Genomic DNA, 23,306 nt, shown 5'->3' with positions numbered 1-23,306 from the left:
AATCACCCTGATATCTGCTGGGAGAGCAATACAGCGGTGCACAGGCAATCCAGGAAATTTTTGGAAAGTGTAGGGGACAATTTCCTGGTGCAAGTGCTGGAGGAACCAACTAGGGGCAGAGCTTTTCTTGACCTGCTACTCACAAACAGGGAAGAACTAGTAGGGGAAGCAAAAGTGGATGGGAACCTGGGAGGCAGTGACCATGATATGGTCGAGTTCAGGATCCTGACACAAGGAAGAAAGGAGAGCAGCAGAATACGGACCCTGGACTTCAGTAAAGCAGACTTTGACTCCCTCAGGGAACAGATGGGCAGGATCCCCTGGGAGAATAACATGAAGGGCAAAGAGGTCCAGGAGAGCTGGCTGTATTTTAAAGAATCCTTATTGAGGTTGCAGGAACAAACCATCCCAATGTGTAGAAAGAATAGTAAATATGGCAGGCGACCAGCTTGGCTAAACAGTGAAATCCTTGCTGATCTTAAACGCAAAAAAGAAGCTTACAAGAAGTGGAAAATTGGACAAATGACCAGGGAGGAGTATAAAAATATTGCTCAGGCGTGCAGGAGTGAAATCAGGAAGGCCAAATCACACTTGGAGTTGCAGTTAGCAAGAGATGTTAAGAGTAACAAGAAGGGTTTCTTCAGGTATGTTAGCAACAAGAAGAAAATCAAGGAAAGTGTGGGCCCCTTACTGAATGAGGGAGGCAACCTAGTGACCGAGGATGTGGAAAAAGCTAATGTACTCAATGATTTTTTTGCCTCTGTCTTCACGAACAAGGTCAGCTCCCAGACTGCTGCACTGGGCAGTACAGCATGGGGAGAAGGTGACCAACCCTCTGTGGAGAAAGAAGTGGTTCGGGACTATTTAGAAAAACTGGACGTGCACAAGTCCATGGAGCCGGATGCGCTGCATCCGAGGGTGCTAAAGGAGTTGGCGGGTGAGATTGCAGAGCCATTAGCCATTATTTTTGAAAACTCATGGCGATCGGGGGAGGTCCCAGATGACTGGAAAAAGGCTAATGTAGTGCCCATCTTTAAAAAAGGGAAGAAGGAGGATCCGGGGAACTACAGGCCAGTCAGCCTCACCTCAGTCCCTGGAAAAATCATGGAGCAGGTCCTCAAGGAATCAATTATGAAACATTTAGAGGAGAGGAAAGTGATCAGGAACAGTCAGCATGGATTCACGAAGGGGAAGTCGTGCCTGACTAACCTAATTGCCTTCTATGATGAGATAATTGGCTCTGTGGATGAGGGGAAAGCAGTGGATGTGTTATTCCTTGACTTTAGCAAAGCTTTTGATACGGTTTCCCACAGTATTCTTGCCGCCAAGTTAAAGAAGTATGGGCTGGATGAATGGACTGTAAGGTGGATAGAAAACTGGCTAGATCGTCGGGCTCAACGGGTAGTGATCAATGGCTCCATGTCTAGTTGGCAGCCCGTTTCAAGCGGAGTGCCCCAAGGGTCAGTCCTGGGGCCGGTTTTGTTTAATATCTTTATTAATGATCTGGAGGATAGTGTGGACTGCACTCTCAGCAAGTTTGCAGATGACACTAAACTAGGAGGGGTTGTAGATACACTAGAGGGTAGGGATCAGATACAGAGGGACCTAGACAAATTAGAGGATTGGGCCGAAAAAAACCTGATGAGGTTCAACAAGGACAAGTGCAGAGTCCTGCACTTAGGACGGAAGAATCCCATGCACTGCTACAGACTAGGGACCGAATGGCTAGGTAGCAGTTCTGCAGAAAAGGACCTAGGGGTCACAGTGGACGAGAAGCTGGATATGAGTCAACAGTGTGCTCTTGTTGCCAAGAAGGCTAACGGCATTTTGGGCTGTATAAGTAGGGGCATTGCCAGCAGATCGAGGAACGTGATCGTTCCCCTTTATTCGACATTGGTGAGGCCTCATCTGGAATACTGTGTCCAGTTTTGGGCCCCACACTACAAGAAGGATGTGGAAAAATTGGAAAGAGTCCAGCGGAGGGCAACAAAAATGATTAGGGGTCTGGAGCACATGACTTATGAGGAGAGGCTGAGGGAACTGCGATTGTTTAGTCTCCAGAAGAGAAGAATGAGGGGGGATTTGATAGCAGCCTTCAACTACCTGAAGGGGGGTTCCAAAGAGGATGGAGCTCGGTTGTTCTCAGTGGTGGCAGATGACAGAACAAGGAGCAATGGTCTCAAGTTGCAGTGGGGGAGGTCCAGGTTGGATATCAGGAAAAACTATTTCACTCGGAGGGTGGTGAAACACTGGAATGCATTACCTAGGGAGGTGGTGGAGTCTCCTTCCTTGGAGGTTTTTAAGGCCCGGCTTGACAAAGCCCTGGCTGGGATGATTTAGCTGGGAATTGGTCCTGCTTTGAGCAGGGGGTTGGACTAGATGACCTCTTGAGGTCCCTTCCAACTCTGATATTCTATGATTCTAAGTGGGGCATAGTTAAGGGTACATGTAGCCTGCCCTTCTATATACCACAGTCCTTTACATTTCACCCAGTAACCCCTGTATTTAGCCAAATAACTTGTATTTGGCTAAATCACCTTCCAGAAATGCACCCAGTCTGACTGGATATCAAGAGATGGAGAAAACATCATTTCTCTTTGGAGTTTGTTCCAATGGTGAATCATGCACACCGTGAAAAATTTGTGCCTTGTTTCCAATATGAATTCGTCTGGCTTTAACTTCCAGCCTTTGGTTCTTCTTGATCAGTGAAAATGACAAAGACCAAACGAAAATTCATATTAAAGCTAAACCATTTTTTTTTGTCACCAAAATATATTGGAGAAAAAGGAAAAGAAAGAAGGCAAACCACCAATCACCCGCCCTTCCAAGGAAACAGAAAACAAAACCGAAATGTTATTGCAAAAATTTCCTTTAAAAAAACAAAAGAAGAAAGGCCAATTCTGGATACAAATTTTTCACCAGCTCATTCAGGGCCAAAACTCAGTCCACTGATGTCAACACTGCAGGACTGGGACCCCCAGCCCCAGAGAAGAAGATTAAAGGAACAAAGTGCCAACTTGCCTTGAATTTTTGCTCCTGTAGGTTTCAGCCTAGGTAGGACCATAAGACATAGGATTAGAAGGGACCCCCTGGGTTCTGGCAGCCAGCCCCCTGATATCAGTGGCAACCCCAGCATATTATCCTGTTCATAAATTTATCAAGCTCCATCTTCAAGTTGTTAGGTTGTTTCTCCCCCCACTGCTCTTATTGGAGGCTGTTCCCAAACCTCCCTCCGCTGGTGGTTAGAAACCTTCTCATATCAGCCTCAATTGATCCATGGGCAGTTTATCCCCACCTGTTCTGGTGCCAACACTGTCCTTTAGCTTCAACAGTCTTTGAAAATCCCACTAAATCCTTTTAATTGTCTGGCCTTTAGACACACGCTTAAGCTGAGTCAGGGCCTTAATTAGAGGCAGTCTGCCACAGCTCCAACGTGGTAATAAAGAAGTGACGCACCCAAGGTCACAGGGTAAATTAGCATTGGGGCAGAAGGACCCCATGAAAGGAAGAATAGTCTGGAGGTTAGAGCGGTTGCCTGGGCTGTGGGATTGCTCCTGTTCCACTGACCTTCTGCAAAAGTTACAGGCAAAGAGAAAAACACCCACTGAGGAAAGAAAACTTAGAAAGTCAAATCAGAAATGTACATCTCGTTTATTCTACCACGTCAGACAGGGGGAAAAAAAGGAAAGGAAAAAAAGCGGGGGGGAGAGAACTGAAATTCTGGAATTTCTGCTTTTAACTAAAAAACAGAAACTGTGGGGAAAAAGTTTTTAGTTTTGGAAAGTTATTAGTCCCCCCCCACCCTGGATCCGTGTTGTGGATTCGACCCCTCCACTCAGGATCTGTGTTGTGTGTGAACTCCCATTCACCCTGTCAATTTACCTCATGGGGGGCGACTTCCAATCCTTTCCTTCTCACTTGCAGGCCCAATGGATCCTGCTCGGAGGACCCCAGTGAATCAGTCTTCAGCGGCAATCACTGAGGTTGTCCTTCTTGGTTTCTCCAGCCTCGGCCAGCTGCAGCTGCCCCTCTTCCTCCTCTTCCTCATGATGTACATGCTGACGATGCTGGGGAACGCTCTGGTTATCTTCATGATCAGGCTGGACCGCCGCCTCCACACGCCCATGTATTACTTCCTCAGCCACCTCTCGCTGCTGGAGCTGCTCGTCACCACCACTGTCACACCCACGATGCTCCTTCTCCTCCTCTCCCAGCGCAAGACCATCTCCTTCTTGGCCTGCGCCCTCCAGGGCTACGTCTACTTCCTGGCAGGCTCAGCTGAGGTTCTTCTGCTGGCCGCCATGTCTGTGGACCGCTATGTGGCCATCTGCAACCCACTGCGCTACACGGCCATCATGAGCGGCCAGGTCTGCCTCAGCCTGGTGTTGTCCTGCTGGATGAGCAGCTTCATCTTCATCTCAACTTCCATGGTGCTCAAGGCCAGGCTGCCCTTTTGTGGGCCCAACGCCATCGACCACTTCTTCTGCGACAGCGCCCCCTTGCTAGAGCTGATCTGCGCTGACACCAGCCTCCTCTGGGCCCTGGACTTGGCCATCTCGTCCTTCCTCCTCCTCAGCTCCGTTTCTGTGACAACGGTGTCCTATCTCTGCATTGTCGCCACGGTGATGAGGATGCCCTCAGCCCAGGGCAGGCAAAAGGCCTTCACCACCTGCACCTCCCACATCATGGTGGCCTCGCTCTACTACGGCAGCTCCATCTTCATCTACGTCAAGCCGGCTGACAACTCTTCCGCGGGCTTCAACAAGGCAGCCACGGTGCTGAACACAGTGGTGACACCCCTGCTCAACCCCATCATCTACAGCTTCAGGAACAAGGCGGTGAAGGAAGTGCTGAGGGATGGGATGGGCCGGATGGGCGCTGCCCTCCCTAAGAGTGCTTGAAAGCCAGGCTCCCCACCACTCAGTGCACTGGGATGGACTCGTTCCCAGCATCCCTCATGCAGGGATACATGGGACTGAGGGTAGAGAGGAAACCAGAAGACATTATGGGAGTTGGCTGAGAATGCAAGAGCATCAAGAAGGAGTATGTGGGCCTTCCTTGAGACATACAGCTTTGCCATGGGAAGGCAGAGAGAAAGAAACTATAGGAAGAGAAGAGAAGAGAAGAGAAGAGAAGAGAAGAGAAGAGAAGAGAAGAGAATTGTCTAGTGTCCTCTAGTGGACTAGATCTAGGGGGACTGAGAGTTTTCAAGGGACTCTAAGGCAGTTGGGTGCTCAAATCCCATTGAAAGACAATGGGAATTGGGAGCCTTAGACGCTTGGGGCAGTTAGACACCTAACTTCCTTTGAAAGTCAATGGAAATTGGTCACTGAACTTCCCTTGGAACTCCCCTTGGAAATATCCCAGCTTTGGAGACTAGCCGGTGGCTTGTAGAAGGCCACGATTTAGCTTTATATGGCTCCACATCTCAGTCCCAGGTCCATTTCCCCAGGACCATACCTCAGCTCCTCCTCACACCTAGCAACTGAAGATCAAATAAAGTCTCTCCTTGTTCCATTCCCAGGCTCTGAGCCATGGGGAATGTAAGAGGGAGAAGACACTGTCATTTGGTATGTCACTATTCCTGGCCCTTTCCCTTGACATCAGCCATGATGATTAAGGTGATTCTGCATCTCTGCTATTATTTTACTAACCTTTTTGTATGGGAAATAGGCTTGCAACCAAAATCCATTCTGAAAACCCACTTCTGTCGTGATGTCCCCAGTCCCTCCCGTCTGACCTGGCTGACATTTCTTTCTCTTCTAAGTTCTCTTGGTTATGATGTGGCCCCTCAACTTGCCACCCGATCCCCTCTCATCTGCCCACTCTGTCCTGTCCAATACGAGAGTGGGATTTTTAAAGAGGCCTAAGGGGGTTAGACACCTAAATCCCAGCCCTTTGATAATCCCAGCCCTAGAGCGGGAGGCCTTGGAGACAGAGACTATCCTTCTCTGTTACCTGGTAGCCAGTTTGTTCATTTTATCATTCATTGATTAGTGTGTGGTGTGATGTTCTGAGCAATTTATATGAGATGTCATATGTAATCCTTGTGTGCTAAATAGATTTAAATTTTAGGATTATAGAAGAATACAACTGATAAATATTTAGGAGTAATGAATATGCATTAGGTGTATAAGTAAAGCAGGGCTGAAATGCAAGGCCTATGGGCTGAGGCCTGTAAGATTTCAGCTTATCCATACTAGGCCAGAGGCTTATGAGTGCTTGACATATGTAGGTGACCAAAGAATAACCATAGGCCAGTAAAGATCACAAGGCTACTGCGAAAATATGCCAATGGGTGATGCTGCAGAAAATTGACCCCAGTGTATTGTTCAAGTCCATTAGAGACCTTAGTGTGACATCTTTAAATGCCTGTCCCGACTGCAGGGTACGTGCTGTGTGTAAATGCTAATTAGGAGCTATGAAAAATGGGGCACCCCGATATTCATGGGGTGGGGACATACGGATAAGGAGAAAAGGGTTGGCACCTTCATGCACATGCATGGGAGTTAGATGGAGTGGGAATTACGATATAAAAGAGTGTCCCTCGTTGGGAAAAGGTGGGGAAACCTGGGGAAGAACCCAAGCAGGAACTACACCCCTGCTGATGATCAAATGGTGAGAAATCCACTAGAATATCTCTGAGGCTGGGGGTTATGATTTCATTTATAACTTGTGTGTGGGCATTCATAGGCATTATATCTGCCTGGCTAATCATAATCTTACTCACATGCATCTGAAGAAGTGGGTATTCACCCACGAAAGCTCATGCTCCTATATGTCTGTTAGTCTATAAGGTGCCACAGGACTCTTTGCTGCTTTTACATAACCTTACTTGTTATTCTAATACAATGTACCATACAGACTAGGCTTTGTGCTTGTGAATGTATGTGTGGCCACTGTCCTTGGTCTTCTCATGTTCCTAGCATCACTAGATCAGGGACAAAAAGCAGAGGTGATTTTCACTCTGTGGAGCTCCAAACGGTAGCCCTCAGAGCCGGCCCCATGGTGGTGCAAGATAACCTCACTCAATCTAGTCTAAATAAAATAAAAGGCTACCGCCTGTTTGTCCAGCACCTAGCACGACACGCCCGGGATCATCAGCTGGAGTTGGTCCTTGTGACCGTCACAGAAATAAATCGATGAAGGGAGCTCCTTTTTCCTGTCCGAGCCGCTCCCAGAGGTCCCATCCCCACAGCTGCTGCTGAGGCAAGGGACCCAGTGACATGGCAGAGGCTGAAGGGACAAGCTGGCCTCCCTTCTCATTCACCCAGCAGGGCACAGCTGAGCCGTGCCTATGAGCTGACACTGTGATAGTCGGAGCAGGGGATGAGCATAGTGGAACAGGACAGCAGGGGCGGGGTCTGAGCCACTGAACACGTTTCCCTGGATCCAGGCTGTACCAGCGCTGGCTGGAATATTCAAAGGAGTGTGAGACAGCTAGGGGCTCCACTGAATTTCAATTATGTTTGGGTGCCTAATTGCCTTAGGCCCTGGCCTATGCACATTCTCACACACCTGGGAAGCCAGGGCTTGAACTCCGGGCCTTCCACACGTCTGCTTTCACCGCAAGCTGAATGATATTAACACCTAGCTCTTCACTAGCACTTTGCATCAGTAGATCTTACAGTGCTTTACAAAGAGGTTGGTATCATTGCGCCCATATTACAGATGGGGAAACAGAGGCACCCAGTGGGCCAATGGCAGAGTTGGGGATAGAACCAGGGGTCCCGAGTCCCGGTGCTCTATCCACTGGACAATGCTGCCTCAGAAAGCAGCTCAAGCCTTTTGCACTGATGCTAAAGGAAAACGCTGGTGTCTCTGTGCAGTGATGAGTTCTCTATCCACTTCTGACCATATAAATCCAGGCTAGCGCACGATAGGCACTCCTTAGCCAGCATCCCCCCCCACACACACACACACAGAGCCTCTGAGATGAGCACACGGAGATACGCCGGGGCTCCCTTGGCTCAGCTCTCACTGCAGACTCTTGGAGAGGGAGGTTCAGTGATTCCAAGGCCAGATGGGATCTGTGACGCTGCACTACATAATGCTTTATAAAAATATGTTTATAAGTGTGAATATAATGTAACTGGAATATGCTTTATGCAAAAAGTCTCTTGTAAGGTATCATTACAAAGCTTATAATCTACTGAGTGTGGTCATCCTATTTGTATAAACGAACCACTCTTATATCTGAAACTAGAAATATGAAATATAACTCTGAGGGCCTATTGTAATTATGCAACATGTGGGCCATTAATGGTGGTTTGGAATCTTGATGGCTCCCATTAACCAGGACAATTGGTTGTAAATGGCTCTGTTTACTTGTAAGTCCTCCTGTATACTTGTGTGCCAGGAAGTGGGTAATGAAGTGGTCATGTCACCTAAACTGCAATGCATCTTTAACCTGATGCTTTTCTATTGAGAAGGAGGGGTGGAAACCCAGAGAGAGACAAAGGCTACCTGCCTTGTGCCAAAGATATATAAGGGGGTGGAACAGAACAAAGAGGTGGCCAGTCAGGAAGAAATCCCCAAGTTACCACCTGAGCTGGAACTAACAAGGATTGTACCAGGGGAAAGGATTGGGCCCAGACTAGGAAGGAGTCCAGTCTGTGAAAGAAGCTTAGTGGAACATCTCTGAGATTTCATCTGTAATCAGTTTCTTAATGTATTAGGCTTAGACTTGCATGTTTTTTTTGTTTTGTTTTGCTTGGTAACTTTGTTCTGTCTATTATTACTTGAAAGCACTTAAATCCTACTTTTTATACTTAATAAACTCACTTTTATTTATTAATTAACCCAGAGTAAGTGATTAATACATGGGGGAGCAAACGGTAGTGCATATCTCTCTATCAGTGTTATAGAGGGTGGACAATTTATGAATTTACCCTGTATAAGCTTTATACAGAGTAAAACGGATTTATTTGGGATTTGAATACCATTGGGAACTGGGTGTGTCTGGGTGCTGGAGACAGGAGTACTTGCTAAGCTGTTTTCAGTTAAGTCTGCAGCCTTGGGGACATGGTTCAGACCGTGAGTCTCTGTTGGAGCAGACTGGTGTATCTGGCTTAACAAGGCAGGGTTCTGAAGTCCCAAGCTGGCAGGGAAAACGGGCTCAGAGGTAGTCTCAGCACATCTGATGACAGTCCCAAGGAGGGTCTCTGTGACCGAACCCCGTCACAGGATCATCTTGTCTGCCCTCGTCTACCCCACAGGCCGGAGAATCCAGCACAGAAGGGTGATGGCCTTTGGCTCACTGCCCCTGCAGGCTGAATTGCATCACAGTGGAGAATATGGCGGGAAGGCTCTCCGGCCTGCCCCCAGGGCCCTCAGCAGAACGGTCCCAAGCCAGCTCTGCCCAGTGATGGATTTCCTGTCTCTGCATGTTGGCCCCGGGGAGCCAAGCAATGAATCTGCAGGGTCCTCGCTTGCTGGCTCCCAGCACACTGAAGATAGATTCTCAGCTGGTGTAAACAAGTGTAGCTCCATTGCCTACGTTGCTTTACATCATCTGGGGATCTGGCCCCTTTGACTCCGAAGGAGCTACGGCTGATTGACACCAGCTGGGGGTCTGGTCCATTGCCTTCAATAGAATGACACCAATTTACATGATTTGGAACTTTGGCCCTTTGTAGCTCTTCATTCTCTCTGTCATGCCTGCAACCAAAGTGAAAACATCATGCCGCAATGGAGCTGCAGCCAAAGGAGCCTTTGTGTTACTTTTGTCTCAGTCAGAAAAAAAAATTGCCGAGAATGAAAGGAAGAAAGATAGAAAAGTTGGGCTATTCATAGGTGCTGAAGCTCTTCACGATGGTGAATTCCTCCCAAGTTCTGCCCCCAGTGGGAATGAATCGCTTTGTCGCCATTAGAAGTTACACTTGTAATTAATCCCACAGGACAAAGAGCTAGGAAAGAGCAGACGGGTTGGGAACTTTTGGTTCGTCTTTAGTTCAGTTTCATAAGCAAAGAATATGGATTGGAACCTGTGTAACGGACAAGATCCCCAGCTGGTGTAAATCAATGTAGTTCCATAGATATCAGTGGGTCAGTTGAAGTCAACAAAACTGTATCAATTTACACCAGTTCAGGACTTGGCCCTTAGTTTTCAGTCTTTGCCTCTGGGTATCTCTTGGTGACCAACTTCAAGCACCCAGGGCAGCTTGAGTGGTGGGTTCCTCTGGTGGCTGCATCCCAAAAGCTGCTGATGCAATGCAGGAGAAAAACATCTCTGCCCCCCGAGGGATAACTGTGTGGCATTAATGAAGGAACAGGCCATTCCAGACCAGCTGAGGTTCTGGTGAGTGGCTCTAACTATTGTAGGTCACAAATACATCTTTATTTCTGCAAACCCCTGGGACACCCTTTGTGCCTCAGCCCCGCCTTATTTTTAGCCAAACTCCTTAGACGCCTTTGAAAATCCCCAGCCTTAGTGGCATATTGAATTTACAGAGCAGCAATGGACAAGTGTCTGTAATCGAGCTGCTTGAAATGTCTCATCTCCTAAATTTTCCCATTGAAAAATGTGGTTTCGTTGACATTTTCCAGGATAGTATGTCAATTCTGGTTTTGTTTTTTTTAAATTCCTGTCAGGAGAATCTAAACAAAAATTAAAGTTTGACTTATCATTTCAAGGCAGAAATAGTCTTTCACCTTTGGTCGACATTTTAAAATGGGTTTTGTTTGTTTCAAAATAGTATTTCCAAATGAAAAATTGCTTTTGTCATGTCAAGTTTTGACCAAGGGTGTAGACATTTTTCTGTTTGACATTTTCATATCCCATTTTTCTGAACTTTTCATTGCATCAACATATTTGTTACTTTGACTTTTTGTCCTGATTCAGCATGAAAAGAAATGTTGAACTATCAGAATTTCCCACAGATGGGAAATTCTATTTTCCAGCCAACGCTAAGTGCTAACATTCACGGGGGTAAAAGAAGAACATTTATTATTTCTGCGATCATTTTTCTCTTCATTCTTCACTCATTTCAAACACTCTGGACTTGTTCCATTTTGACGGCTCCTGCTAACCACAGGGCAAATTCTGCTTGGTGAAAAAACATGTTTTGAACAAACATTTTGTAGCCCTAGAAACACCCAGCAGAGCTGAGACACTGGGGGATACGGATGGCTAGTAATTGTAATGATTGTAATGGGAAGTGGGTACACACATTTTTTACGGGGTTTTGCAAATCTTAACCGAAATGAGTTGATGGATGAAAGGAAAAAACAGCATTTTTTTGCTGTCCTGAAACAAACCAACAAACCGGAGACCCTGGGACATCATAAGACAACAAACTGGGATGATAATGGGACATTGTATGAGAAACTGGGACTGTCCTGGTAAAATCAGGCCACGTTGTAACTTTAGGAGGGCTAAGGTTTCCCAGGCCACCTAGTGGATTTGAACACACAAGCCACTTTAAAATTCATGGGAGCTGTGGACTTAAAATTCTAGCAAGGGTGAAAGGCTCAGCCAAGGAGTCTAGCCCTGGTTGTGGGGCCGCAGGTGCAGCCCATAAAGCTCAGCGTCGCTCCTGAGTTGGTGTCTATATATAAGGGTCTTCCCAGGACTTTGGGCCTGAAGTTTCCAAAGCAGTTGCTAGTTTTGGGTGTCAAGCTTGAGGCAGCCTGGATCTGTTCAGGGATACACCTTCAGCAAAACCTCTGAGATGCCCACAGGTAATCAGGGGAACCCTGAGTTCAGAGGCCAAACCCCCATCTTCCCCTGGGGACAGGGCTGGAGGTTGGGGAAGCCTGATTTCCATGGCGAAGAGCTCTGGAGAAAACTCTTTTCCCTGTGTCATTTCCCAAGGTTTTTTTTTGTTTTTCTGTAAGAGAGAAGGGGAGCTGAGCCCACATTATGAAGTGCTAACAATGTCATGCTGGCCTCAAATTGGGTGCTGAAAAATTGAGATACCTAAAATCTCGGGTTGCTTGTGAAAATGTTGGCCCTCATGCGATGAGTCATGGATGTGTGCGATGAGCCTTGGACACAGAGACTATGAATGCTAGCGAGGTTTCATGCAGGCCCACCACTTGACCATAGGAGCCATAGGGAATGGGACATGGGGCCTTTCCCATTTAGGGGGGCCAGCTCTGATCTGGCCCCAGGGTCTTAGATTGGTTGGATCAGAGGGATGGAGAACAAGGCTAGGCAACTGTTCCCCTCTAGGGAGTGCTGTCTCTGATTTGGCCCCAATGTCTGGGTACTGACTGGCACAGGCGGGCAAGGAATAGAATCTGGAGTCTTTCCCCTCAAGGGATGTTAGTCCAGTATCTTGTCTCTGACCTTGGCCCATGCCAGCTGGTTCAGAGAATGTGTGAGAAACCCAGCAGTTTTGGGATAAACTGCCCATCAGGAAAGTTTATTCCAGCCCCTCAACAGGTTTATGTCTTGAAGCCCAAGTATTTATATTTCTTCAGCTGACATAAATCTGCAAGCTTCACTGGTGTCAATGGTATGTTGCTGATTTTCAGGGATTGAGGCTCTGGTTCTGTATTTCCTTTGGTGTTTTAAGAGAACTACAATAAACTGTCAAAGTCTTTCCTGTCTTTAATTATTTGCTGGCTCTGTAGAAATTAGTAAAATACTTGGAGACAATTTCGGTTCTCAGTAATCCCAGTGCAGACTCTGGGGTTAGCAAAGAGATGCTATAGAGTTACTCCATAGATATTATGAAATGATTGGAGTTATTCAATAGATGCTATTGAATTATTCAACAGATACTACAAAATTACTCCAGAGTTACTCAGTAGTACCACAGAGCTATTCCATAGATACTAGACAATTACTTCACAGAAGATTGATAATACCAGCAATTAATGTTATTCTGTGGATAGTGAGGAGTTACTCAACAGAAACAACAGATTTACTCAATCCATATTACAGAAGTTTGGCACTGTTGTTCCATAATACTACACAGAGCTACTTCTTACATACTAGAGAGTTGCTGCATAGCTTCCCACAGATAATGCACTGTTACTCAACAGGTACTGGAGAATTACTACAAAGTTACTCCACAGATGCTAAATATTTCTTCAATGGATCCTTCAGAATTATTACAGAGCTACTCCAAAGTGCTATAGAGATGCTTCATATATACAAGAGAGTTACTCCATAGATTCCTTTGAGTTCATCCATACAACTACAGCATTGTTCCATAGATACTAGAAAGTTATTCAACAGATACTATAGGTTTAATCAATAGGTACTGCAGAGTTATTCTGGAATAACTGAGGCCAAAACTTGGCCTTACACATTACAATTAAAACACAAATAAAGTACAAATACTCAAATTTCTTCACTTTGCAATAGTGCTTTAACTTTTCACCCGCCAGGATATGTACCTGTTGATTAACTTCCTCATGGAGCTTTTGATCTCCTTGTTCCTCAGGGTGTAGATCATGGGGTTGGTGAGGGGGAAGACCACAGTGTGGAACACAGCCACCACCTTCTTCAGGGGGGCGGCCCGGAAGGGCAGGGCATAGATGTAGATGGCCGGGCCGCACATCACGAAGACCACGATGATGTGTGATACACAGGTGGAGGCCACTTTGCTCTCCCACCTGGGGGAGTGAGTCCGCAGCTGCAGCAGCAGGGCAGCATAGGATATGATGAGGAGGATGAAGCACATCATGATGACCACACCATTGTTGAGGAACATGATCATCTCCACCGCGTAGGTGTCAGCGCAGGCCAGCTTCACCAGCTGATGGACGTCACAGAAGAAGTTGTCCAGGATGTTGGGGCCGCAGAAGGGCAGCTGGATGGACAGACCAAAGAGGATGATGCCATGAACGAAGCCCCCTGCCCACGCTGCCCCCACCAGGGTGCAGCGGATCTCTCTGTTCATGAGTGTGGCATAGCGCAGAGGTTTACAGATGGCCACGTAGCGGTCATAGGCCATGGCCATGAGCAGGAAGGCCTCGGCGCCCCCCAGGAAGTGGAGGAAGAAAAGCTGGGCCATGCAGCCCCCATAGGAGATGGTCTTGCAGAGGGAGAAGAAGTCGGCCAGCATCTTCGGAGGGGTGACGGAGCAGTAGCAGATGTCCAGGAAGGCCAGATTAGCCAGGAAAAAATACATGGGGGAGCTCAGGCAGGGGTCACTCTGGATGGTGAAGATAATGAGGAAATTCCCTGGGACGATGATGATGTAGAAGAGCAGGAAGAAGAAAAAGAAGAGAAGCTGGACCTTCTGCATCTGGGATAGTCCCATCAGTATGAACTCTGTCGCCCCCGTGCAGTTCCCCTTCTCCATCCCATCTATGTGGATCCCTGTCTTGCACACACATGGAGAATGAGAATGGATATGGTGACTCGATATTACAGCTGGTCAAAAAATGGAAATTTTTTTTTTATTAAAAACGTTCAAGATAATTTTTTTGTTTCCAAGGGCAGTAGAGAGAAAGAAGGCTCTGTAGAAATTAGTAAAATGCTTGGAGACAATTTCAATTCTTAGTTACACCAGTTCAGACTTTAGAGTTACCCACAGAGTTAGCAAACAGATGCTACAGAGTTACTCCATAGATATTATGAAATGGTTGGAATTATTCAATAGATGCTATGGAATTGTTCAACAGATACAACAAATGGAAGAGAGTGGAAGTTGATAGTAATGAATATAATTCAGATATTAGGAATTGTAGAAAATCGATAAGGGAAGCCAAAGGACACAAGGAAACATAGATAATAGATCCTGTCAAACTAACTTAACATCTTGTTTGATGAAATTACAAGTTGGGTTGATAAATGTAATCATGTTGATGTAATACACTTAGACTTCTGTAAGGCGTTTGACTTGGTACTGCACGATATTCTGATTAAAAAACTAGAAAGAAATAAAATTAGCACAGCACATATTAAATGGATTTAAAACTGGCTAACTGATAGATCTCAAATTGTAATTGTAAACAGGGAGACATCACTGAGCAGACTTGTTTGCATGAGGGGGTCCCACAGGGATTGCTTCTTGGCTTTGGTCTATTTAATAAGCTGGAAGAAAACATAAAATCATCACTGATAAAGTTTGCAGATGTCACAAAAAGCAGTAACGCTGAAAATGATTTTGGGGGTCATGGTGGATAATGAGCTGAAAATGAGCTCCCAACACGGTGGCCCAATTGGGCTAATGTGATTCTGGGATGCATAAACAGGAATCTCAAGTAGGGGTAGAGAGGTTTTCACTGGTGTGACCGTTGCTGGAATCCTGTGTCCAGTTTTGTTGCCCACAGTTCAAGGAGGAGGTTGATAAATTGGAGACGGGTCAGAGAAGAGCCACAAGAATGATTAAAGGGTTAGAAAACCCATCGTGGAGTGATAGACTCAAGGAGCTCGATCTATTTCGATTAACAAAGAGAAGGTTAAGGGGCAACTGGAGCACAGTCTATAGGTACCTACATGGGGAACAAATATTTGATCATAGGGTTTTCAATCTAGCGGAGAGAGGTGTGACACGATCCAATGGCTGGAAGTGGAAGCTGGACAAAGGTGTAAAATTTGAAGGATGAGGGTAATTAACCATTGGAGCAGTTTACCAAGGGTCATTGTGCATTCTCCATCACTGACAAGTTTTAAATCAAGACTGGGTGTTTTTTCTAACAGATCTATTCTAAACAATGAGGAGTCCTTGTGGCACTTTAGAGACTAACAAATTTATTTGGGCATAAGCTTTCATGGGCTAGAACCCACTTCATCAGATGAATGGAGTGGAAAATACAGGAGCAGGTATAAATAGAGGAAAAGATGTGATTTGCCTTACCAAGTCTGAGGTCAGTCTAATGAGACAATTCAATTGACAGCAGGATACCAAAGGAGGAAAAATAACTTTTGAAGTGGTAATGAGAGTGGTCCATTTCAGACAGTTGACAAGAAGATGTGAGTAACAGTAGGGGGAAATTAGTATTGGGGAAATTAGGTTTAGGTTTTGTAATGACCCAACCACTCCCAGTCTTTATTCAGGCCTAATCTGATAGTGTCCAGTTGGCAAATTAATTCCAGTTCTGCAGTTTCACGTTGGAGTCTGTTTTTGATTTTGTTGATGTTGAAGAATTGCCACTTTCAGATCTGCTACTGAGTGACCAGGGAGATTGAAGTGTTCTCCTACTGGTTTTTGAATGTTATGATTCCTGATGTAAGATTTGTGTCCATTTATTCTTTTGCATAGAGACTGTCCGGTTTGGCCAATGTACATGGCAGAGGGGCATTGCTGGCACGTGATGCCATATATCACATTGGTAGATGTGCAGGTGAAAGAGCCCCTGATGGTGTTGCTGATGTGGTTAGGTCCTATGATGGTGTCCCTTGAATAGATACGTGGACAGAGTTGGAATCGAGGTTTGTTGCAGGGTTTGGTTCCTGGGTTGGTGCTTTTGTTGTGTGGTTGCTGGTGAGTATTTGCTTCTGGTTGGGGACCTGTCTGTAAGTGAGGACAAACTGGGCAAAAGCTGGAGGCTTTCCACACAAAATGCCTAAGTCATATATTGGGCAAAAAGTGGAATGACTTGATTTGTGACGTAGATGTTTACCGTCACTCCGGTCTACAGACTACTGGGGCCATTGTCCACAGCTGGCATCTGACACTTTTCGGACATGTCACCAGAATCACAGAATCGTAGGATTTGAAGGGACCTCGAGAGGTCATCTAGCCCAGTCCTCTGCACTCATGGCAGGACTAACTAGAATGCCACAAGACATTTCAGCGAATGCAGTTCTGGGTGGCTTGTAAGATCCGGGATAAAATTCTACCAACCAAGAGGTGGAGGCGGACCCCCATTACATGGGTTCATCACATCTGTTCTGACCTTGGACTCCCGGCCCATCAAGCCCTTGCTGTCATGTGGGAATGGACCAAATGGCGAACGATCGCTACGCCACCAATATCCGAGGTCCCTGCAATGACGGGAAATTGACCAGCTGAGATAGGCCCAGTTGATCCCAGCAGATGCCCTGCAGAGGAAGGTCCCTGCCAATCTGACCTGGAGTAAATGCCTTCGCCACGCCAAATCTGGGGTCGGTTTGACCCTGAGCATGGGAGCGGGAGAGAGAAGGGCCGATGCCACCTCAGATGCTGGCCCACCCCCTCCAGTGTCCCATCTCAGCCAGGACTATCTCTGATGGGTAGAAACCTTCCTCTCATTTCCAACCTGACTTTGTCCATGGCCAGTTGATCCCCACTTGTTCCTGTGCCAGCGTTGTCCTTTAGTGTCAGTAGCTCTTCACTCTCCCTGGGATTTGCCACATCCCCTCTCAGCCTTCATTGCACTCAGCTGAGCAAGCCAACCTCTTCCTGTCCCATCTCAGACGATTGGTCTTGCTTGTTCTGGGAGCCCCTTTGGCTCCTGCTCAGTTTGCCTTCATCTTTCTTAAACCTGGATGACCAGAGTTGCTCACAGGATTCCAGAGGAGGGCTCCCCGGTGCCTTGTCCAATGGCACTAATACTTCTCTACCTCCACTGGAAATGCCTCTCTTAATACACCTCTACCCCGATACAACACGAATTTGGATATAACGCGGTAAAGCAGCGCTCTGGGGGGGCGGGGCTGCGCACTCCAGTGGATCAAAGCAAGTTCGATATAACGCGGTTTCACCTATAACACGGTAAGATTTTTTGGCTCCCGAGGACAGCGTTATATCGGGGTAGAGATGTACATCCTACATTAGCCTTTCTCACAGCCATGCAACATTGGTGGCTCCTATGACACCGCCTCCCGACTCTGTATCATTGCCAATTTCATCAGCGCACTCCCGCTTTTTGTGCCAAGGTCATTACTGAAAATATTAACTCAGACTGGTCCCAAGACCGATCCTTGAGGAACTCCACCAGTAGCCTCCCTCCACCCCAATCATTCCGCTCTCAGCACAGCCCATTAGCTCTTCTCCAGTCATATGGTGCCACCCCTGAATGGATAGGTTTGTTAAAATCCTTGCCACCCGACTTGCAATCTCATGTGTCAGTTCTTTCAGTATTCAGGGCGGTGGTGGTGGTGGGGGGGGGAGATCATCTGGTCCCTCAGTTTGAGTGCATTGAGCTCGTTAAGTTTTGCTTCCACCTCACAGACGTAATATTTTCCATTTCTATGCCTGCATTCCCATCAGCCATCCCACCTGCATGCCCATATTACCCATTATCCTCTTACTGCAAAATGAATCCTTCTGCCCACTTCCCTTCCATCTCAGACCGGAACAGACCCATCCAGCTGCTATCCCCCTCCAGGGAGCACCAGGGCTCTCAGATTCTTTGGAGAATTGGTCTGATACCAACAAGCGGAAATTCAACAAAGACAAGTGTAAAGTACTTCACTTAGGAAGGACAAATCCTACTCAGTGACAAAATGGGGAATGACAGGCTAGGAGTTGGCACTGCGGAAAAGGATCTGGGGGTTAGAGTGGATCACAGATTGAATATGAGTTATCAATGTGTTGCAGTTGCAATAAAGGCTAATACCATTCTGGGGTGTATTCATGGGAGTGTGGGATGTAAGACACGGGAGGGAATTGTCCTGCTCTGCTTGGCACTGGTGAGGCCCCACCTTGGTCCAGTTCTGGGTGCCGCTCTTTAGGAAAGAGGTGGATAAAATGGAGAGAGTCCAGAGGAGAGCAATAAAAAGGATAAAAAGTTTAGCAAACCTGACCTGTGAGGAAGGGTTAAAAACACTGGGCAGGTTTAGTCTGGAGAAAAGAAGACTGAGGGTGGACCTGTGAACAGAATTCAAATATGTAAAAGGCCGTTATACAGAGGATGGGGACCAATGGTTCTCCATGTCCACTGAGGACAGGACAAGAAGTAACAGGCTTAATCTGCAGCCAGGGAGATGTTGGTTAGAGATTAGGAAAAAATTACTAACCCTGAGCTCTGGAATGGGTTTCCAGGGAGGTTGTGGAATCCCCGTCACTGGGGGGTTTTAAGAAAGTGTCCGATAAATGCCTGTTAGGGCTGGTCTAGGTTTGCTTGGCCCTGCCTCAATGCAGGGGGCAGGACTTGACAATTTCTCGAGGTCCCTTCCAGCCCCACACGTCTCTTTTTCCATCTGCCCATCCGACCTTGTCCCCTGCCTTCCCCACCACCCCGGATCAGTCAGATACTCCAGCAAACCTACTACCCCAGCCTCTGTGAGCCATTGGTATCTGCAGCCCTGTGCCCGACCTCACTGCCCAGCCAGCTCAGACCAATGGTCCCTCCCACCTGCGGCACCAAAACGGCCCATGGATCCCAGCCGGGTCCCTAATGGAGCAGGCAACTTGTCCATCTAGCCCAGTTTCTCCCCTGCTGCCCTGGAGGAAGAAATGGGACTGTGTGTCAGGATAGAGGGGTAGCTGCAGAGATCTGTGTGTGTGGGGGGGAACCCCAGGACTAACAACCCTGCTAGCCCAGCGTTGGTCTCCCTCCCCAGCTCTGCTGATGCCCTTCACTCCTGACCCGCAGCCCCCTGTTAGCCCCGCCCTGGGCTTCCCTCCCCAGATCTGCCAGTGCCCCTCACTCCCGACCCGCAGCCCCCTGCTCTCCCAGCCCTGGGCTGCCCCCAGCTCTGCTGGTGCCCCTCACTCCCACTGTCCAAAGCACTAAATTCCACGTAATGCAACCTGCTGGGCTAAGCACTTGGACTGGTCACTCACCGTGTGTTGACAGCAATGTAGCAGGGAGGAGTGGGGCTCAGAAAGGTCACAGCTTGTCTCCCTCTTGCTGCTCGGCTCCCCCTACCTTTGTACCATCTGAGACCTTCTTGTGGCACTATCCACTGCAGCGCCGGCGGTGGGGGTGGGGTCACAGCCACTGAGATTCCCAGAGCTCTGGGCTCCCAGCTCTGAGCTCCCGGGGGCTCGTTGAAAAGGTTGCGTAGAGCCTGACTTCGCTGTTTCTATTTAGACTTGGGGGAGGGACTGCCACCGGCTCTGTGTCTGGGCAGTGCCCGGCACAACGGCCACCCTGATCTCAGTCGGGATCTGTGCAATGCCCGGCACAACAGGGGCCCTGATCTTGGTTGGGGTCTGTGCAGCTCCTTGCACAACAGGGGCCTTAATCTCAGTCACAGCCCCTAAATGCTAGCATGAAATGTACAAGAATGCGTATCACATCTATATCTGCCTCTGCAGTACATATCATGTGGCAATGCGATTAAAGGTTACATCAAAATATCCTGCAGGCACAAAGGGAAGAGTTAAGGCTGTTTGCCTAACCTTGTCTTGAATTTGCTCAATCATACAACTTTAATGTACACATCAGTGTGCAATTTTCCAGGCTTTTTGTTATTTATTTTTTAAAGAAAGAAGGTGAAAAAAATAAAGACATAAAACTAGGTCTGTCAATTAATTGCTGTTAACGCCTGCGATTAATGCACAGCACAATTAACACGTTATTTTTTTTAACACACTTTAATCGCAGACCCTCTGGACGGGAGAGCAGCCTGAGCTGCTCCGAAACACCCGTTTGGTCAGACACAGGGTACATCTACACTACAGCGGGGAGTCGATTTAAGATACGCAAATTCAGCTACGTGAATAGCGTAGCTGAATTCGACATATTGCAGCCGACTTACCCCGTTGTGAGGACGGCGGCAAAATCGACTTCTGCCGCTTTTTGTCGGCGGCGCTTACTACCACCTCTGCTGGTGGAGTTAGAGCGCCGATTCGGGGATCGATTGTCGCGTCCCGACGGGACGCGATAAATCGATCCCCGAGAGGTCGATTTCTACCCGCCGATTCAGGCGGGTAGTATAGACCAGACCACAGTAACACAAGCTGCCACCAGAGGGCGGGAGGAGACGATGCTACAGAAGTAAGAGATTTAGGCATAAACTTTCGTGGGTAAAAAAGTCACTTCTTCAGATGCATGGACTTCTTTTCCATGCATCTGAAGAAGTGGGTTTTTTACCTACAAAAGCTTATGCCCAAATAAATCTGTTAGTCTTTAAGGTGCCACAGGACTCCTCATTGTTTTTGTGGATACAGACTAACACAGCTACCCCTTGGATACAGAAGTAAGGTAGTTCTCATCCCCGTGTTTTTAAAGTAAAAACAGGGTGGCCAGAGGCTCGCCAGAGTGACCTCCCCCCCCTTGTAGGGCTTGCCCGATCCGCCCTCCCCATGTCTCCCGGGGCTGGGGCTGACCCCCCCACCTGTGCCGCCTGCATCTGGGGCTGAGCCCCCCCAACTCTGCACTGCCCACGGCGGGGTCTCCCCCTCCCAGCCCTCTGCTGCCTGCAGCTGTGTCTGACCCCCATCCTGAGCTCAGGGGCTGATCCCTCACCCTCAAGCCCCATGCCACCCGCAGCTGGGGCTGACCCCCCTGCCTGAGCCCTGTGCCATCTGCAGCTGGGGCTGGGCTGCCCCTTCCCCCCCGAGCCCCGTGCTGCCCAAGGCTGGGGCTGATCCCATCCATCCCCAAACCCCATGTCGCCCAAGGCTGGGACTGACCCCCATCCCAAGTCCAGGGGCTGACCCCCCCAAGCTCTGTGCCTCCCCCAGCTGAGGCCGATTCCCCCTGCCCCAGGCCCGCATCGCCCAGGGGTCAGTTCTGAAGCCAGCACTGCCTTCCAGCAGCAAATTTCTCCAATTCCCTGCTGGCGGGCAGGGGAAGTGCTGCCTTCAGGTGAGCCCAGGCAGCAGCCGCCTCTCTGTGGTCTGCCTTGCAGCCGGGACAAATGCCCAGGTTTGGTGAAGAAGTAGGGACGGTTGGGACAGAGCTGAAAAAGGGGCCTGTCTTGGCCAAAATGGGATATATTGGCACCCTAGCCAGCCCGGGCCCTATTGTTCCCAGACGACCCCTCACTCCCGGGACCAACCCCCCTGTGTCGTGCCCCATTGCCCCTAGCCGGCCGCTCATTCCAGGGGTACCCCATAGAGAACATGGCCTGGCAAGCTCAGCCTCCCTGCACCAGCATCTCCTCCCCTGCAGTATGATGAGTCCCTGAGATAAAATCTACCCTCCCTTGCAAACGAGGCCTCACTCAGCTGAGGGGGGCCCACCTGGCTCAGTAAAAGGAGACGAGCCTGGCGAGCCCAGTACCAGAAACCACCCTTCCAGAAGCAGCAGCAAGACACCTCCTCACCCTCCTCCTGCACAAGTTATTGCTTGTTCCTCCCCATTGTCACCCCTGTCCTCCCAGACCATCCTCCTGCACAAGTCATTGCTTACTTCCTCCCTCCCCTGTCCTCCCCCAACACTGGATGCTTGTTTGTCTGAGCGACTGGCTGAACAAGAAGTAGGACTGAGTGGACTTGTAGGCTCTCCAGTTGTACATTGTTTTATTGTTAAGTGCAGTTATTCTTTTTTACATAATTCTACATTTGTAAGTTCAACGTTCATGATAAAGAAATTGCACTACAGGACTTCAGTGTGGTGCATTGAAGTTTCATTTTTACAGTGCAAATGTTTGTAATAAAAAATAAATAGAAAGTGAGCACTGTGCACTTTATTCTGTGTTGTAATTGAAATCAGTGTATTTGAAAATGTAGAAAACATCCAAAACTATTTACATAAATGATATTCTGTAATTAACAGCACGATTAATCGCAATTAATTTTTTAAATTGCTTGACAGCCATAAAACCAATGACTGTCAGGGTCCAGACTGTGGCTTCCCAGCTCCGCAGACATGCTGGAGAGAGAGAGAAGAGTGCGGGTTGCCTGTATCACCTTGACTCTCCTACTGACTCTGGAAGAAGCGTGGTCCTGTGGCCAAGCACTTGGGCTGGGTCTCAGGCCTGCTGGGTTCAAGTCTCCACCTGGTTCCTGCCCTGGGGCTTTCCAGTGGTGTTAGCGAACTCCTCGCAGCCCCACTGAACATTCCAGCCTCAGTCTCTCAAGCCTCAGTTTCCCAAGGGCAAGGGTTCCTCCTTTCAGCCACTGTTTGTCCGTCTTGCCTGTGTGGATTGTAAGGTCCTTGGGGAACGGGTGCGTGCCAGGGTCCTCTTATATGAATTTGCACAGTGCCTGGAACAATGGGACCTGACCTCAGGGCCCTCTGCTCACAGACGCGGTGTAGCGCAGACGATCCACGTACCAGCCGTAAGCCATGGCTGCGGCCACCCCCAGGCAGTGGAGAAGGAAGAGCTGGGCCATGGAGGCCTGGTAGGCAGGGCAGGCTCCAGGCACCAGCGCAGGAAGCAGATGCTTTGGGCGGCCAAGGGGAAGGGGCGGCACGTCTGGCGGCAATTCGGCGGTGGGTCCCTCGGTCCCTCTTGGAGGGACGGACCTTCTGCCGAAGTGCCACCGAAGAACAAAGCAGGCGCGGTGGAACGGCCGCCGATCGCGATTGCAGCTTTCCCCCCCCGCTGCTTTGGGCAGCAAAACCCCTGGAGCCGGCCC

At 48.3% G+C, this 23,306-nt stretch overlaps 2 protein-coding genes across 2 annotated transcripts; one reads left to right on the top strand and one right to left on the bottom strand.

Annotated features, from left to right (window-relative positions):
- Nucleotides 1-3,929: 3,929 nt before the first annotated feature.
- LOC128845972 (olfactory receptor 6M1-like) lies at nt 3,930-4,901 on the top strand. The gene has a single exon (XM_054045067.1). The coding sequence runs from the start codon at nt 3,930-3,932 to the stop codon at nt 4,899-4,901; it is 972 nt and encodes a 323-aa protein (XP_053901042.1).
- Nucleotides 4,902-13,322: 8,421 nt separating this feature from the next.
- Nucleotides 13,323-14,261, bottom strand: LOC128845971 (olfactory receptor 734-like). Its single transcript, XM_054045066.1, has one exon. It carries the CDS (start codon nt 14,259-14,261, stop codon nt 13,323-13,325), a length of 939 nt encoding a protein of 312 aa, XP_053901041.1.
- Nucleotides 14,262-23,306: the final 9,045 nt, after the last annotated feature.

This window comes from Malaclemys terrapin, chromosome 12, assembly GCF_027887155.1.
Source record: "Malaclemys terrapin pileata isolate rMalTer1 chromosome 12, rMalTer1.hap1, whole genome shotgun sequence".
NCBI lineage: Eukaryota > Metazoa > Chordata > Testudines > Emydidae > Malaclemys > Malaclemys terrapin.
This window is presented reverse-complemented; position numbering and strand designations above follow the sequence as displayed.

Coding starts and splice junctions, on each gene's coding strand:
- LOC128845972 (XM_054045067.1), top strand. CDS start 3,930: ATGGATCCTGCTCGGAGGACCCCAGTGAATCAGTCTTCAGCGGCAATC.
- LOC128845971 (XM_054045066.1), bottom strand. CDS start 14,261: ATGGAGAAGGGGAACTGCACGGGGGCGACAGAGTTCATACTGATGGGA.